We start from the raw sequence: 16,507 nt of genomic DNA, 5'->3' as shown, positions 1-16,507 counted from the left end.
TTATTTCACTGCATAGAGCCTTTCAGCTGCACCATTCCAGTTTAATTTCAGAAGTGTATACACGTTTTAGCATCTCCACCTCAGGGAGTTCCTGAAGTGAGTCAAAAGGTGTTGCTCTTCCCATGGTGGGCTGAACGTGAAGTTCATTGAGTCAATAAAAAGATTTACAGTGACCTAAACACTCTTTGTGTCAAGTTCTGGCTCACTCATGCACCAGTGCCCCATTAGGCTGTTGAGGGAAGCTGGCTGCTGAGGGAAGATGCTTCTTTAAAATGGAGTAGTCTAATGAAGCTCATTAATGCATTTTTCATTAGAACAAGAATATTGAGTATCCAGGTTAAATTCTAAAGAATCTGTCCTGCACTCGTTGAGGTTAATGACAAAGCTCCCAATGATATTAGCGATGCAGGATGAGAACTTAATTGAGGTAATTAAGATTCTGCTTACCTAAAATTCCCTATTATTTTCAAGTAGATAAAATATTACAAAATTGCTACTATGAAGAGTTGTATGATGTTGGATCCCAACACATCCTTCAGAGATGACAGCAATTCAGTGGGAGATAATGCTATTTCTGTATTTTGCATTTGATTCATAAAGTACCCTTGTAGTCTTCTAGAGGCTTGTGTATGTGAAAACCGTTGTGGAAAATAGGATTCTTTTTGGTTTTGGAGATCAAATATTGCCTTTATTGTATATTTAAAGAGAACGTGGGCGACACATTGCTGAATCCCAGTAAGGATCTGGAGGTCAAATTCAGGAGTGGCAGAGATAGAAAAGGCACTGCAGTAGTACTATGGCATTGTATAAGTTGCAGAGAACAGTTTAATTAAATGCAGCTCACTTTGTAGTACTGCAGATTTACTAAAGTCACTGTTTGGACCAAAAGAAATGCTGTTTGCTTACTGAGTAGAATAGATAGGATATCCAGCTTTAGTGCCTTCCAGGGAGTCTAAAGCCTCTGTTATAAATGATTCTGTCAGGATGCCTAATTTAAATAGTTACCCTAACACCTGCTCATTCCTGCCGCCTTTGGACACCCCTAACCTTCTCCTTCCCTCCTTGGCATCCCCATCAGATTAACAACTCCCTCCTCAATTATGCTGCCATAATGGCTGCTTTGATCATGCTCTGAGCTCGATATGAAAATTATCTTGATTAAGAACACTCACCGCTGCAGAAGCAGCAACAGCACAAATAGGTGGGCGAGAGGAGGGGCCCTGGGTGCGCGCAGGGGCCGGCAGGGATGCGCAGGCTGGGGGACCCGCGGCCCTGGGCAGCCGGGAGCTCCCTCCCGACCCCACAGCGAGGTCTGGAGCCATCCCCTCTGACTGGCAGGAGCCAACTGCCTGTTTGTACGCCTAAATAATGGATCACGAGAACATGCTGCTTTCGGTAGGAAAGCGTCGTTTCAGGTAGTGTGGAAAAAAGTGGAGCAATCAGGTCTTCTGTACTTCACAGCTCTCTCCTGAAATACTTGCTTTAGATATGTGGGGAAAGATTTTTTTAAAGAAAACTCTGACCTGGGACAGTGAAGCATGCAAATTAATTACTGAGGAAATTACCTTCCACATCTGTAGTAATGGTGCAGCACTTCTATTTTGCTGGGTTTGAGTTTATATTTGAGCACCTAACAGTGATTTTTTTCCTGGGTGTGGTGCAGAGCTTTCCTAGCCCTTGCCTTCATTATGGGTTGTATTAAGATCAATGCACAGCTTTGGAAACAGTCTTTCAGCTATTAGATGCATCCTTCTAAATTGAAATAATCAGCAAATGCAAAGTTTTCCTTTTTGTGTTGTGCTACAGTGTCTGTTCATCCGTCTTGTTACTTTCCAATATAAATAGCATTAAATATGGAACTTCTACAGGTAATTATGGAAAACTGCTTGGTTTCTGTCTTAGTACTCAGATATTTCAGGGATACTGATTTTTCCTTCATTTCATTTGAACCTTCTTCTGCTGATTCTCTAAAAGCTGAGAGCATTCTTGCCGTACACATTGTGAAGGTTGGTGAGGAAGACACACAAATTCCACGACTAAAAACCAGAATTCAAACTCAGAAGCCCTGATTTTGAGTCCAGGTGGAATTTAATTATCCTGTCCCTTTATCTCCCTTGTCTTTCATGTTTGCAGTGAAGCATATGGATGTGCAGTTCCTTTACAGGGGATTAACAGCAGTTAAAAGGTGGAAAAGGTGCCTGTTTCCTTTATTTACTTTGGAATTGGTACCTGTGTTGCCATTCTTACTCCCTGCTGCCCAGGGACCATGTTAGAACTGCATGTATTCCTTACGAGTTTTTAAATTACCTCATTGTTTACAAAAAATGAAATTGTTTTCCTTTCTTCATGCAATTTATTATTCAGAGGACGCTCTTAAGTATCTGTGTAGAATTATTTCATGATTCACAGAATGTGCCAGAACCTTAACCTGTGTTGTAAAAACTGTGTGCTACATCCCTCTCCTCTCTATAATAGTCTTTCAAAAATCCACAAATATTTCATAGAAGGTAAGGTCAGGAAGAAAGCCTTTCACTCTGACAGGTATTTTCCAAGATTGCTTGCTACTCTTGTTTCATATCTATTTATGGGAACATTTAAAGTGATGGCACATTTACCTTAAAGTACATTCATCACATGGCTCTTCTTGTTTTCAAAAGGTATGACTATATTTTGGTTTAGCAGTTTCATCTGCAGGATCCCTGTCTTTATGTTTCCAAGGGTTCTGCTTTCTGCCCCTGAGTCCTCTGAAATGATTCAGAAGCTATACTGAATGAGAAGGGGGTTGCTGTGCTATTTGCATGCTCATAAGCACTCTTTAAGCAGCTTGCCATCATTAAAATTAACCATATAACTTTTCCACTATAAATTATACTGTGACAATTGACTCCACCCCATCATTTTACTGAAACAAAAGAGAGTATATGAACTCTTGTATTATTTCTTGATTCCATTTCTAATGTATATATAATTCTGTTTGTAAACAAGAAAACGCCCCATTTTTAAGTTTATGGTTGTGATCTCAAATATTGCCATGTGGTAGCAATTGTACAATAATTAAACCTATGGGGTTTTTTAGCACTAGGGCTGTATTTGGTATTTTAAACTCTGGCAATTGTAGAATAACATCTTATTTAAAATGAGCTACAATTGTCAGGTATTTTAGTGAGATTAAATATTTTACTTTCTTATATAGGTTAGGGTATAGCCTGCTAAGAAGGCGATGTACACAGGACACTGAGGGTTATTATTAGCACCAAGTATGTCACCTGCTGGGATTATTTGGCTTTCACCAATGCACATATTTCCAAGGAAATGATACATCTCTGCATGGCTTCTCTCAGCCTCTGCGGTGACAAGGCTTTGGGTTTCTTAACGATGGGAATAAAATATTTCTTTTGTCAGCTGGCCACTCTGAACACTGATGATGGAAATTCCCCTTTCTTCCTCTTCCTCTGCCTGTCCTTAACGCATGGTTTACAATCAAAAAATGATTGTGATAACTGGAAATATAAATTGTTGTCAAGATACACTTTTATAGAAAATAAAAGAATATTTATTTTTATTCTGCTACCAGTATCCTGTGCAGAGGAAATAATTCAACGGGAAATCCTGTTGACACAACATTTCTGACACATCAGCTTTTGTGTCTTACCTCCCTTTTTCAGCGGTTGTTTCTGATTCAGAAGCTTCTCCTTCCTGACAGGTGCTGTGCTCAGAGAGTTCACAGTTGGTAAACTGGAGATAACCTTCAGGAGGGGGGTTTACAAAGACCATGGGACTTACTTGCCTTTAGAAATTTTGAAGATGCAATGTATTTAATACAAGAAAGAAAAGGGTAGAGTGCTTTTTGTGAGCTGGCAGAGGATCAAGTGTGTATGATGTGAAGGAATAAAGGAAGGAGATTCTTGCAGCCTGAGAACAGACATCTGGCTGGCAAAAGAAAAGAAATATCATTGACAGATGAATACTGTTTTAAACTGGGATAATTTTAGATCAGGTGGGCAAAGTTTTGCTCTCATGCATACAGCTCCACTGAAAGGGATGGGAAAGGTGCACGCATATGAGAATAAAATGTGGTGCTAAGTGAGAACTGAAGAACACATATTTTTATATTAGATATTTAGACTTTCATGTTTAGATCACATGGTTTCCACCTGCCATATTTTAGGCATTGCTAAATGGTGCCAGGAGCCAGACTCTGGTTTGGTGACTTTCATTAAAGGAATTAGTGGTTTTTCTCCAGTTTCAGTGTGGCTGGATTCAAAGTGCAGAAGCCCATTTTCACAGTTTAGCATTAATTAGCACTCTAATGGCAGCCTCAGCAGGCAGGTGAAGGATTAAATGGGCATGAAGACCAAACTATCTCTTTTCCCGTAGTGGCAATTCCTTCAAAATAGGGTTGAGCTGTAATGGGCTAATATGGGGATGTGCGCATGGCTGCTTTCTGGCTGGTTGTGTTCCAGGTGACTGAAGGACTGTGGTCTGCAGGTCTGTCAGTGTAGCACTCATCTCTGTCCTCTGTCATCTCCTATGTGCTATTAAAGTGCACACACACTCCCCCCACACACCCAAACCTTAACAAAAACACAATCAAAAAAACCCCTTAGTTCTGCTGACTCAGAGAGACACATTCTTGCCCTTTTGAATGAGGGGTGAGAGCTGTTTAGGAGAATTTAAATAAGATCCTTGCCAGCAGTATACAGGAAGGATCGACGCTGTTAGATTAAAAGGCAGAGATACTGCTGCTCTCTTTAGGTTTTGCTGAATCATTTAACAAGGTGCAGAAAGTAGGTAAGCCCTGACTCTTTTTTTTTTGCTGAAGAGAGCCTCACAGGGTTATATTTGAGAATTGCATGGAGACTGAAAACATAGAAGGAAAATTGTAATAAGTTTCAGTGAACCTGGAAGGCAGGACCCATCCTGGTGTGAGTCAGAGGGTGTAACTCTGGCTTCTCTCCTGAATTTCATTAAGCAGACATACATACTTTATGTTTATGTATATTGAATATTAAGTATATAATTACAGAAAATTACATGCAGTTGTAATTTTGCTGCTCACACTGAATCTTGAAAAACATTAAAACTTGACAAAGATTTTGAAAATTTTAATTTTTTAAAAGGCTAAATCATGTTCAAATAAAACATAAAAAAACCTATAAGAAGCCTTCACTAGTTACTTAATATTTCTAAAAGTTTTTATTGATATGAATTGATATTTCTGTTTTGTAAGAGACAGGCTTCCAGATTTTAGTCATGTAATTTAAATATGAAATGTCTGAGAAGCAGAATTCTAGAAACCAGTGTTAAGAATTGCCCCTCAGAGCTCATTTATTCAGTGAAGAAGTTGCTTGGCTTCAATGTAATTTAAATGGTCGGATCTGTTTCTTAGGACTCTGTGCCTCTTTGTTAAAGTTCAGATACTGAGATACTTTCATGTACCTTGTTTTGAGATAATCCCATTTTTATGAATGAGTTTGAAAAAATGAGGGAGATGTCTCTTACTAGAAAATAGTTTTCCTTTGCTAAAAAATAATCCCTTTTCTCTTGATGTCCACTCCTTGCAGCATCTTCATTGAGAAGACGGAGTATATACAAAAAATGGCAGAGAGTCCAGCTGTAGGAGAATATTTTTAAAATGATCACTTCCTGCCTGCTTTGACCCCGACTGAACAGTGGGGTTTTGTGTGCCGGGCTGCAGCACGGGCTGGCTGTGCACGGCTGCTGGGTTTCCCTGAAAGAGGAGCTGAGTGCTGTGAACTCCAGACCTCTGTGTGGTGTCAGAAGCTCTTACTGTGCCAATGTAATCTTTTAATAGACATGCTTGCCAGAATGACTTTTTTTCCTTCAAAGATGGAATGAGAAAGCACAGTTGTCATTTAAATTGCCTCTGTCTTTTGTAGTAGTTGGTAGTGATCTGTTGACCAGGATTGGATAATTTAAAAGCTGTTTAACAAAATAACATGCTTGTCTGTGTGAAATATATACAGTGCTGAGAGACGGGGAGAAAAGTCTTCCTTGACAGAGTTCATGGGATTCTTTAGAAGCTGCAGGATGCTGTGACTTGTCTGTGGAATTACAAAAGCTTTGAGGAGCCCGTTGAGCATTTGCATTATTTTCAGATGGCGAAGTGTGTTCAGCTGTCTCTGTGCACCCTCCTGTGTGTGCACGTAGGCACTTCTCTGGAGAGGGAGAGGATTCTCAGCACAGTTTTCATTGGGCTTTGCATTTGTTAAACATATATTATTGAAATGCTGCCCAGGACACATCACTTCATCTTGTGTAGAACTTAAATCATCATGTTGCATGATATGGTACAATAAAAGAGATTGTGAAAGAGACAACTGTAAACATTCTGTTTGAAAAGATGTGCTCTTTTCAAAAGACCTTTCTGTTACAGCCAAATAACACAAGAAGCAATATTTCCTTGCTCACAGAGACATATATATTTATTTCTGCAGAGATTTGTGTTGGATTCTCAGTTCTTCCAGTATCTGCATTCTTTGAAATAATTTTATACTTCCGTGTTGACTTTCTGTGTGCTTTAAGTTTTAATCAAAGGTTCCTTACTTCTGATGTCGAGTACTGATGTTAGCCTGTTTACATTCCACTGTTTTTCCTCTCTTTTGGGTGAACATTCAAATGTGGTGGTGCCTTTTTTCTTTTATCTACCAAACTTAGCGCACTCTCTTACTACTGACAGCTCAGAAAGATGGTATGCTAGTGGGCAGGATGCTGTGAATTATTAACTTTTCTTTGCACTTTGACAAATTTAGGTTATCTTTGTAAAGACAAATAGTTTCTCTGAAGGAACCAGTGGAATGGTAAATAAGGCTTTGCAAACTTAAATTAAATTTTTTTAGCCAAATTTGACTTTACCTTACTTCCAAAACTTGATTCTGAGTTACAGTTCTTTCATAGGACTTGTACTTTTCATTTCATAGACTAAAGTATCAGAAGAGGATTTTTGATTGCGATTTTTCCTTTCAGTTTGTCTTTCTATATGGATTGTTCAATAAAGCGTTAAAGACTGTATATTGCCACTAAACATCCCCTCTGCCTTTTTTCCTTAGAAATGCAATTTTACAAAAGCAGTTTATTTTCTCCTTTCAATAAAGAGCCTGCACTCAACTAATTTGTGAGCAGATAAAATGTTCAGGAAACATATGTTTGCCAGAAAACTTCTATAATCAAAATGGTCAGCAGGACAGAAATAATGTTTATTTCCTCATTAGGTGTTAATCTTCTTCCATTAAAAAAAAAAATTAAAAACTGGCATAGAGCACTGATTAACATACACAAGCAGGAGTGAATCAGAGACAGCATATGTTGCATTAGGTAATAGACACTTACTTCAGTTAATGTTTAGGTTGTGCTGGAAGTCCCAGCCCAGGCACCAGAAAGGCCTTTGCAGTCGGGGAGTGTTTTGGGTGGCAGACAGCAGGAGCAGTGTCATCCAGGGCACAGTTTGCCTTGAAGCAATTAGCAGGAAGAGGAGGAATGTTGATTTCAGCTGCTAGAGGACAGCCATACAGAATAGGTTTGTTCGAGGTGTGGTAAGGCAAGAAGCCGTTTTAATACAAGCTGGTTAAGAAAATACAGTATTGGGAATACTCATGCAGAATTGCATTGGAGATACAAAGTTACTGGTGACAACAGTAATTATTGACAGAGCCACATAACTTACATCTAAAAAACTCTGGGATGATGCTGAAGCATTCAGATGCCGGTTGTTCAGACTTCCATCCTGTGGCAGTGCATCTGTTTATCGGGAATTATCTCCTGAATGTAAATGAATTTCAGTCCTAAGTCATTGCACCTGTTGCCAAGAGGTATTTATTCCAATCACTTGCCTAAAGCACAGGGAGTTATTGCTTGACGTTTTATAGCTCCAAAAAAAAGCTGTCATTTCAAAATCATTTGTTCAGAGAGGAGAAAATGGAGCAAAACAGTTCATTTTACCCTAAGCACTGCTATTTGGCAGTATTCACATTTGCACGGCACAAAGCTGTAATATTGATTTTTCGCTTACAGGGCCTCCCACAAGTTCTTTCTTCGATTGTCAGGATTGCAAGATGGATTGAATTACACTTTGCTTGTTGATACACTTATTTTTTCTTTGGTGATAGGAAAAAATTACAAATAAAGCTTCAGCATAAAGATCACAGCAGCTCTGTTAGTGGACTTTGAATTTATTTACTTTATTTAGTTAAAATTCTTTCTGTCTGCACCACAGAGATTCCTTAGAGCAGCATTCCCACCTAATGTACGCTGCATTGTTTTGCTTTATTGCTTGCTGCTTTTGCAATGTAACACCTACATTGCAATCTCAGGTGTGTCCTCTGTTGCCTGTGAAGTGATCTAACCTTGCTCTAATATTTTTAATGTTTGTCCTAATACAGAACTTCTTGCGGATGGCTGTAGGGGGAAAAACGGAAGGATAAAACACATTCATAGTCATTATAGCTGTTGCCATAGATGATGGAGTAAGATTTGCAGGCTGCTGATTTCTGTGTAGCAAACTGCAGAGGTCTTGTGTTTGAATTCAGAGTATTTCCCAGCAGAAGTGGAGCCTGTGCTGCAGGATCTGCAGTAAGGGTCAGTGCTGGTCACAGCGAGCTGGGTGTGGGTTTGTCAGCCCTGACCCCATAACTATCCTGAGCTGCTGGTGCACATGGAGCCACTGACACCTCAGCAGATGTACCCTGTGCCCCTTTCCTCCTGCCCTGGTGCAAACACCTCTTTGGACAGCTGTAGGTGCTGTTCCCCTTCTTGCTGATAGAAATACAAAAATTGTGGGATGGGTGGAGTCCCCCAGCCAGGCCGTGGTGGTGCCGCAGGCCAGGGAATCCCTGCTGACTACAGGAGATGCAGGCACCATTGCTGCCAGCTGGAGGGATAAGCTTCCTAGGGTCGGCATTACATTTGACAGGAGCAGTAGGATGTAGGAATGGCAGTGACTAGCAACATTACAGTTGATCCCACTGTGGCTGTTGTGATGGTAATTAATCAGAGGAGCTGCAGTATTCACGTGTGGTGGGGACTCAGCATGTACCCCTCCCTGTGCCCGTTTCACGCCCTCACTGAGCCGTGAGCGACTCTGTCTTCATTGTACTAATTTGCTGCATGGGAGGAATGTGTAGGGTATTAATGCCAGGCATTCGTGTTTTAGGTCTTTCCAGCTTTCAGCCCATGGCACCTCAGCAAGCCTCTAATAATAGTGTTTGTTACTGCTCATGGTATGTGCAGCTGAACTGACGGCCAGGAGTGAATTTGAGACAGAACTTGATGCTTTCCACAGCAATATAGCTTCTTCCCTTATTAAAAATTACTGAAACATACTGGCAGGGTAACAGTGCTGGTTTCCTGTAGGATATGGTTCCACAGAATATAAAGGCAGACCTGGTCACTGGGCTCTGGCCAGCTGTTCCCCTTGTGGCTGGGCAAATTCACACCCACTCAAAGATCTGCTCCTCTGGGACCTCATCAGTGTCCTGCAGGAGAGGGAGGTAAGGATCAGAGCAGCCCCTGGCATAAGTTTATTACACAAGTCGTACAAAAGCTGGTGCTGGTGCAAGGACAACGCAGGGACATGCAGGTAGAGGAGGGGTGGATGGGAAGATGGGCTCTGGCTGCCAGGGAGCCACATCCTTTTACTTGCATGATCATTATAAAAAACTTTTGCAGTCTTAACAAATAATCATCTTCATGTAGTAGGAGTTTTAAGCCACAGGTATTAATTCAGTAGAAAAAGTGATGGCCTCTAGTTCATGGGAAAATTTACTATCAAGGGGTTATCTCAAGTTGTTCTTGATTTTTTTAGATACTTGCTTCCTTGCTTCTTCTAATGCATCATACTTTTTAACAAAAGTTTTTTTTCCTTGTTTTCAAAAACCATAGAGCTTCAACTTTCTATACTTAGCAGCTATTTCTTTTTGCTGTCACAACTGGTCTCCAAAAGCCTGCACAGAAATATTAATGGCCTTGTGCTACTGTATTTTGAAAACATTTTTAAAACATAGGAAATTCTGCTGAAAGTTTAGGATTTTCTATTTTAAAGAAATAGGTTTTTAACATTACCACATTACCCATCTCATCTTCCAAAAGTCACACAATTTTGTAAGAAACAAAAATACTGTTTAATAATAATAATCCATCAGTAACTGTGTACAAGAAACTGTAGTATACAGATAGTTTTATTCTGATGTAATATATTCTTTTGCATTAAGAAATGTCTCTAAAAGTCTAAACATCTGGATGAATAGCTGAACCTTGTTTTGTTTCTAAATTATTTCATACTGCCTCATTGGAGAAGTTACTTATGTTTAGGAATTCTCTTATGTAGAAAAATGTTAAAAATTAAAATTCTGTGAAACACATCATTTTTGTGAGAGATGGGGAGATTTTATACAGTACACATCTGTGGTACTGATACTTTCTGTATTTGTTTCAAAATCTTATCTATATGTAGTTTAATTTATGTAAAAGACACGGTAAGGAGCACTGGAGTTCAACTAGGTGAAGTGTCAGCATGTATATTGGATCATGTCCATGCTGAAGTCACAAAATAGCTAAGCAAAAGTAACCAACTCTTCCTGGAGAAAAGGAGTCACAAAGTAAGAAAGACTAATGAAGTTGGAAGTTGAAACTATGGCTTTGGGGTTTTTTGTGGTTCTATTGTTTTCTTTTTTAAAATCACTTCTGCAAATCCTGCCTGCTCTGCTGCTTCCCACTTCCAGACATAGCCTGTGTGACTGTGCCCAAGGAGTGGAGACAGAAGCAGAGAGAAAAGAGGTGGAAACTGGAACGTGCAGTGTAGCCATGCAGACAGGCACCACTGTCTGCTCTGCCCAGGATTAGAAGCAGTGAAAAGGAATTTCCTCCTTTCCCAGATTAAGGACATGGCACCCGTGGTGTAGGGATGTGACAGTTCCATGAAAGATGCCTCGCTTAACATGGTACTGGGTCAAACGGTGTAAAGATGCACTTCCTTCAGCACATGAGAGTTAGTGCTTATGTGACAGAAGAAGAACAGTCTAGTGCAGTATATCCTTTAGGTTCAATCCCATTTTGTCCTTGTTTTTTTTTTTAAGGTTTCAGCCGAGCAGCACTACCGTTTGGTTTGGTTAGGAGGGAGCTCTCCTGTGAAGGCTACTCCATTGACCTGCGGTGTCCAGGAAGCGATGTTATCATGATAGAAAGTGCTAACTATGGACGGACAGATGACAAGATCTGTGATGCTGACCCTTTCCAGATGGAGAACACAGAATGCTTCCTTCCAGACGCCTACAAAATTATGACACAAAGGTAAAAATGCATGTATCGTGGTAAGGACCAAAGTGGAAAAATGCCTGCATTAATACAGAGAGAGGTATATACTGTAAGAAATGTTGAGTTGTAATTGCCAGTTTGCTGTTCAGGTAGTATTGTTTCTATCTAATAATATTTAAAGGAAATAAAAACTACCAGTTGCAATTAGAGGTTTTGGGGTTTTTTAAGTTTTGTAAACAAACGTTAAAAAGCAGGAAGATAACTTCAAGGAGAATGAAACAATTCAGTTATTTGGTGATTCCCTATCTCCTTGTCTTTCAGGTGGTCGAACAGCCCTGAGAATGTTTCCAAATGCCTGCTGTATTTTTCAGTACATGCAGTAAATCACTGCCATAGTTCCCAACAGTAGTTCCCTCCAATAGAAAATGCCAGGATGATTACATGCCAGGATGATTATATGTCATTATACATGTGTGTACAAGCATACACGTGCATATAAGCACAAGTTACATTCTCTTAGTGACAGTGCTCGTCATTCAGAGAAGACAGAAGAGCCAACCAAGAATCATTAAATCATTTAGCTTGAAAAAGACTTTTAAGATTATAGAATCCAACCATTAGCCTGGCACTGCCAATTTCACTTCTAAATCATGTTCCCAACTGCCAATAAAAGTATTTTTAGTGCAAAAGGTGCATGAGAGCTCAGATTCAGAGGAAGTCCTGTGCTAATTGCAGGCAGCAGTCACCTACTACTGACAGTTGTGGAAATGTCAGCACAAATCAGTCACTGGCATTGCTAGTGGCTTAAACTAAAAGCCTGAATGAGTTCAGGATTGGTTGGAAGTTTTCCTCCCAGTGTCTTTTTCCTAGGGTAGGGAATCTGAACAGAAAGGGGAGGGGATAACCTGGAAGCTTTCTGGTGCATGTACACAGATGTGTCAAATGAAATACGCAAGTTGTCCTGCCTGCTGTGCTTCATTTCCTCCGTTTGAACATGGTAACACTTAATAACATAGTCACCTCTTTAAAATAGCTTTCCATTTTGATTTACCAATTCAGTCGAGTTTTCATGAGTGGGACCCTTAAATTTTTTTATCATTTTTATGTGAATATGTGGATGTTTTCTACTTCTGTAGTCAAATATTTGGGCTGGACCTCAGACTTCAATTTCAAATGTTGGAGGTAAATTAAGGATATCAGGTCTTTTATTCCTGTTCTGTGTTGAACCTGTGACTTGTTTTGTGATCAGTAAGGGAAAGGCTCCATCACTACACTATTAAAAAGGTAATATAACTTCTTTAAATCATGTTTGAATTATCTTCTTGTGGTTCTAGTTCGTAGTTGTTAATTAGATCAAGCCAGATTTCCATCGAGACTGCAGCAGCAGTGTCATCATCCTCTAATCTGTCAACTCCCTTTGAAACCACCTTCAATTGCTTTTGTAAATGTAGTGCCTCTCTGTAGACTTCCTTGTTGTGTAAAATGCATGTTGTGTTTTGATCAAAGTCGTCCTTATGTTCACAGCAAATATACAGATTAAGGTAGTCGGAGACAAATACAGAGGCACAATCTTGCTTGAAGTGACATCAGACTGTTACTGGAAAGCTGAAATTTCTGTCTTTCCCTTTCAGTCCTTTCAGTTAATCAGCTGTAAGTTTATGATAGCATAGTCTATTTTTGAACTTCCCCCATCTTCTACCTTTATGCTTTGTTCAACATTAAAATAAAGTTGTGATCACATATAGGACATTGGTTCAGATTATCTATGCTAAGAGTTTTTCATTTTTGTTCTCTTTTTTTTGTCTGACATTTATAGCAATTTGGAAGTTTGCTTTCATATTTTTCTTTCTTAGATCCTGTCATTAAGTAGAAAAGCTGTCTCTTGTCTTGCTTAATCTTTTCCAAAATTGCTCAGTTTGTGCTATATTGCAAGCATAGAAGAATGTTGCAAATTTCTTATGAAATACTAGAAGTTCTTGTATCTCATTTATTTATAACTGCATCGGTGATTGTAGTTTTTTGTTGTCTAAGGAAAATTGTTGTTTCGCACTCAGTATATATCCTTGAGCTGCTCTATTAAAGTTACACATCAGCTGTATTTTGATGGCAGCAATTGCATAGAAAAGTCTCACCTGAAGGACTATCAAGTTCATTGCTTTTCCTTTTTATTTAATTAATAGAAAAAAAAAAGAACTTTTGATGACAGGGAAAGCTTTTCTTCCCTACCTTTAGAAATAATCAGCAATAGTTTCTGTATTTCTACTTAAAATCTTGCAGTGTTTACTTTTAAGGACCTGTTTTTATCACTTCAGTCAACCGTGCTACCGCTGCATTTGACCACTCGATTCATTTTAGACATACAGTTAAATGTAGTTCCACAGCAATTATTAAGTACTCATTATTCATTTGCAACATTACTCCACAGCTTTTGCACAGCAACTACATTTACTGCAATTACAAGGTGAAAACACTAGCTTAATGAGATCAATACTGTGAAATCTGAAGATTGAAAAATAAGATGAGGTTTCCAGTTTAACACAAAGCCGTGTAATCACGTGCCCTGCTCCCCTTCTAGAGAATTTGAGATAGTGGCACACAGACCTTGCCGGTGTCCACTGATGCATCAGCTCTTCTTTCTCAGAATGAGCTGCTACTTAATCTTTTCTACCTCTTTCTTTTCAGCAGTTCTCAAAAGATTTTTAACTTAATGCGTTCCTGGGAAGCCTGACTAGAACACTAATGACTTCATTGCTTTGCTTTTACCTTTGTAAAGTAGTTATTAAATTTTTAGTTCCTGATTGAAATTACATCCCAATTATTCCAGAATAAAGTCTTTCAGATGTATTTAGATTCTATGTAAACTTCAGACTGTCATGGTTAAAATTAAAGCTTTGAAGAAAGAGACTAGACCTTTAGAAACTCCTTCTCCTCTTTCACACTTCTCTGATAATTAACCCCAGCGTTTGCATATTGTCAAGTTTGAGAGATTCTACCACACACTGCAGTTCAGTACAGAAGTAAGCTTATTTCTGGAATATTTGGTGAGCAAGTAGCATAAGTGAGTGCCAGAGGAACCATGTTTCAGGCAGTTAGATCTTAGTCAAACTCCTCTGTGCTCTGCTGTCCTTTAGCAGGGACAAATCTCTGTTTCCTTTTCATTTAAAAACAAATTAAATGAGCAGGGACGCAGAAGATGCAAAGCAGCCTGAGAAAATTGCTGTAGTTGCTTGCTCATAAAGTGTGTTTGTGTGGCTGTAGCAGAAACTGCCATGAAACTTGGAAGTTGATAAGGCTAATACTGCTCTTTTTAGGCATGGCAGAGATTTGAAAATTAACAGCATAAAATTTACTTATGACCTTGTCTTAGCCATTTCCGTGGCAAGCGGATTGCAGGCAGATCGCATGAGTTCTGTTCAAACCACCTGGGTGTTTGAAGATTTTCTGTCTCCAATGTCAACTTCAAAGCCCTGGTCTGGATCATAGCTTTTTGTTAGGAGAAGCATAAAGGTTACCTAGGTACCACACAGAGTTTGGGGGTCTGTTTTATTAGGTTAAAATAATAATGGATATTTAAAAGTACTTCTGCATACATACTTAAAATATATTTCAAATCAAAAGTCTCTTATGTATGTAATTTTATAGAGGAATAATGAGATGCTAAGTTGGGTTCTAGCATGCTGGGACCATTCTTTTTGAATTAAAAATAGGGGTTGTTTAGTAGGAATAATTTTTCCTAGTCCTAAATTTTTTGTTTAGGAGAAGTTCATGGTTATTTATTGTCACGATTGGACACTATAACTATCTTCATGATTCAAGGACAGTGCAGTTAGATTTTTTTTTTTTTTTTTACTGACTTTGTGTTTAAATATATACTTGGATGGTGTGGCAGATAACAATTTTAAATAATATAATTTTAAATTTCGATAAATCCCATATTTTAAAAATGACGGGTCCTGTTCCTATCGGTACACCTTATTTTTTAAGCAGTTGTACTTATAGCTATTGTTGGGGTTAGAAAATTATTATTTTTTGTTTAAAGAAAATGAAGCCTATCCACTCAGAATCTGGAATCATTTACCTAGATGCAAAATTCAAACATTTACTCTTGACAGCCAAGTTAATGTTAAGCTTAGAAGGAAGACGCTTTCCCTCCTAGCAAAGGCTAAAATACCTTGAATTTTTAAGTAGGAACTGTATGCTCTCTGATCTGATACCAAGAGTGTTGTTGTAAACAAATGTTGAAAAGAAGAAAATTCGAAATGTTTAAACTTCCTTTGCAGACCGTGTAAACATCTACATTAAAAGACAGTGCTCTCACAGGTGGGATATTCAGTTATTTTTGATCTGGTTTTTGATCTGCAACAGAAAGGCAGTTACATCACTTCTGCACTGAAATAGCCTTTAAATTCTATTTTCACCGACAATTTATACTATAATTGTGGCTTTTGTGAACTTTACATCATTACTAAGCATAGTTAATTGGTATAATTTTGCTTTCTAAATCTGCACAAACAAAGCAAACCTCATTTTCCATAGGTAAGCTTAAACATAAAAATATGTCAGGTATAATAGATGAACTTAGGCAACTGTAATTTTTTTAATACTCTTCCCTTTTAAAACATTGCTGCAGAAAAGCGAAGGATTAAAAGAGGAATAAATCCTCTTCATCAGTGTTTATTTTTTCTGTTGCATGTATCCTGTTCTATCTCTAGCACAAGCAACACATGTACCTTCAATTACCATGTCCATCATGACACCAGTGAAGAGTTCATGCCTGGGTTTTTGTTACCATGAACTTTTCTCACATGGCAATGCTCTTAACCTGTTATGTCCATCATCTCTCTGCAAGACAGCTGCACTTCAGCAGAGGGTTTTCAGAATCTAAGTGACATGCCCCTGCCCCGCTGAGTGACCAAGGGAAAGCTGAAGGAAGGAACATACCCATTCCTTCTCCTAAGACTTATTTTTTCTTAATCCAACCCATGGGAGATTGGGAGACTGGAGATGTTCATTCTTTTCCATCTATTCACACATCCAAGAAATAGCTCATTTTGAAAAATCGTTTATATAAATGAGTAAGACATTTTTAAAAGAAAACAAAATGAGGTCTGTTCCAAAGAAGACTCATCTCTCAAGCCCTCTTTCCTGTTCCTGTTTGTCAGGTCAGCAGAGAAAGCACTGTCATACCATATTAGTGTCCTTTCAAGTAAAAACAAGTTTGGTCTGTTCCATAATGTGA

At 38.7% G+C, this 16,507-nt stretch overlaps 1 protein-coding gene across 31 annotated transcripts in view; it reads left to right on the top strand.

Annotated features, from left to right (window-relative positions):
- Positions 1–16,507, top strand: part of ADGRL2 (adhesion G protein-coupled receptor L2) — a 384,704-nt gene that overhangs the window by 301,781 nt on the left and 66,416 nt on the right. For all 31 annotated transcript variants that reach the window (XM_048313593.1, XM_048313594.1, XM_048313592.1 and 28 more), the window contains one exon: positions 11,091–11,304. In XM_048313593.1, the coding sequence (XP_048169550.1) occupies positions 11,091–11,304 (214 nt within the window). The remainder of the gene's footprint in view (positions 1–11,090; positions 11,305–16,507) is intronic.

The sequence above is a fragment of the Corvus hawaiiensis genome, chromosome 9, assembly GCF_020740725.1.
Source record: "Corvus hawaiiensis isolate bCorHaw1 chromosome 9, bCorHaw1.pri.cur, whole genome shotgun sequence".
Taxonomy (NCBI): Eukaryota; Metazoa; Chordata; class Aves; order Passeriformes; family Corvidae; genus Corvus; species Corvus hawaiiensis.
The sequence above is the reverse complement of the archived record's forward strand: the minus strand, read 5'-3'. Positions and strand labels throughout refer to the sequence as shown.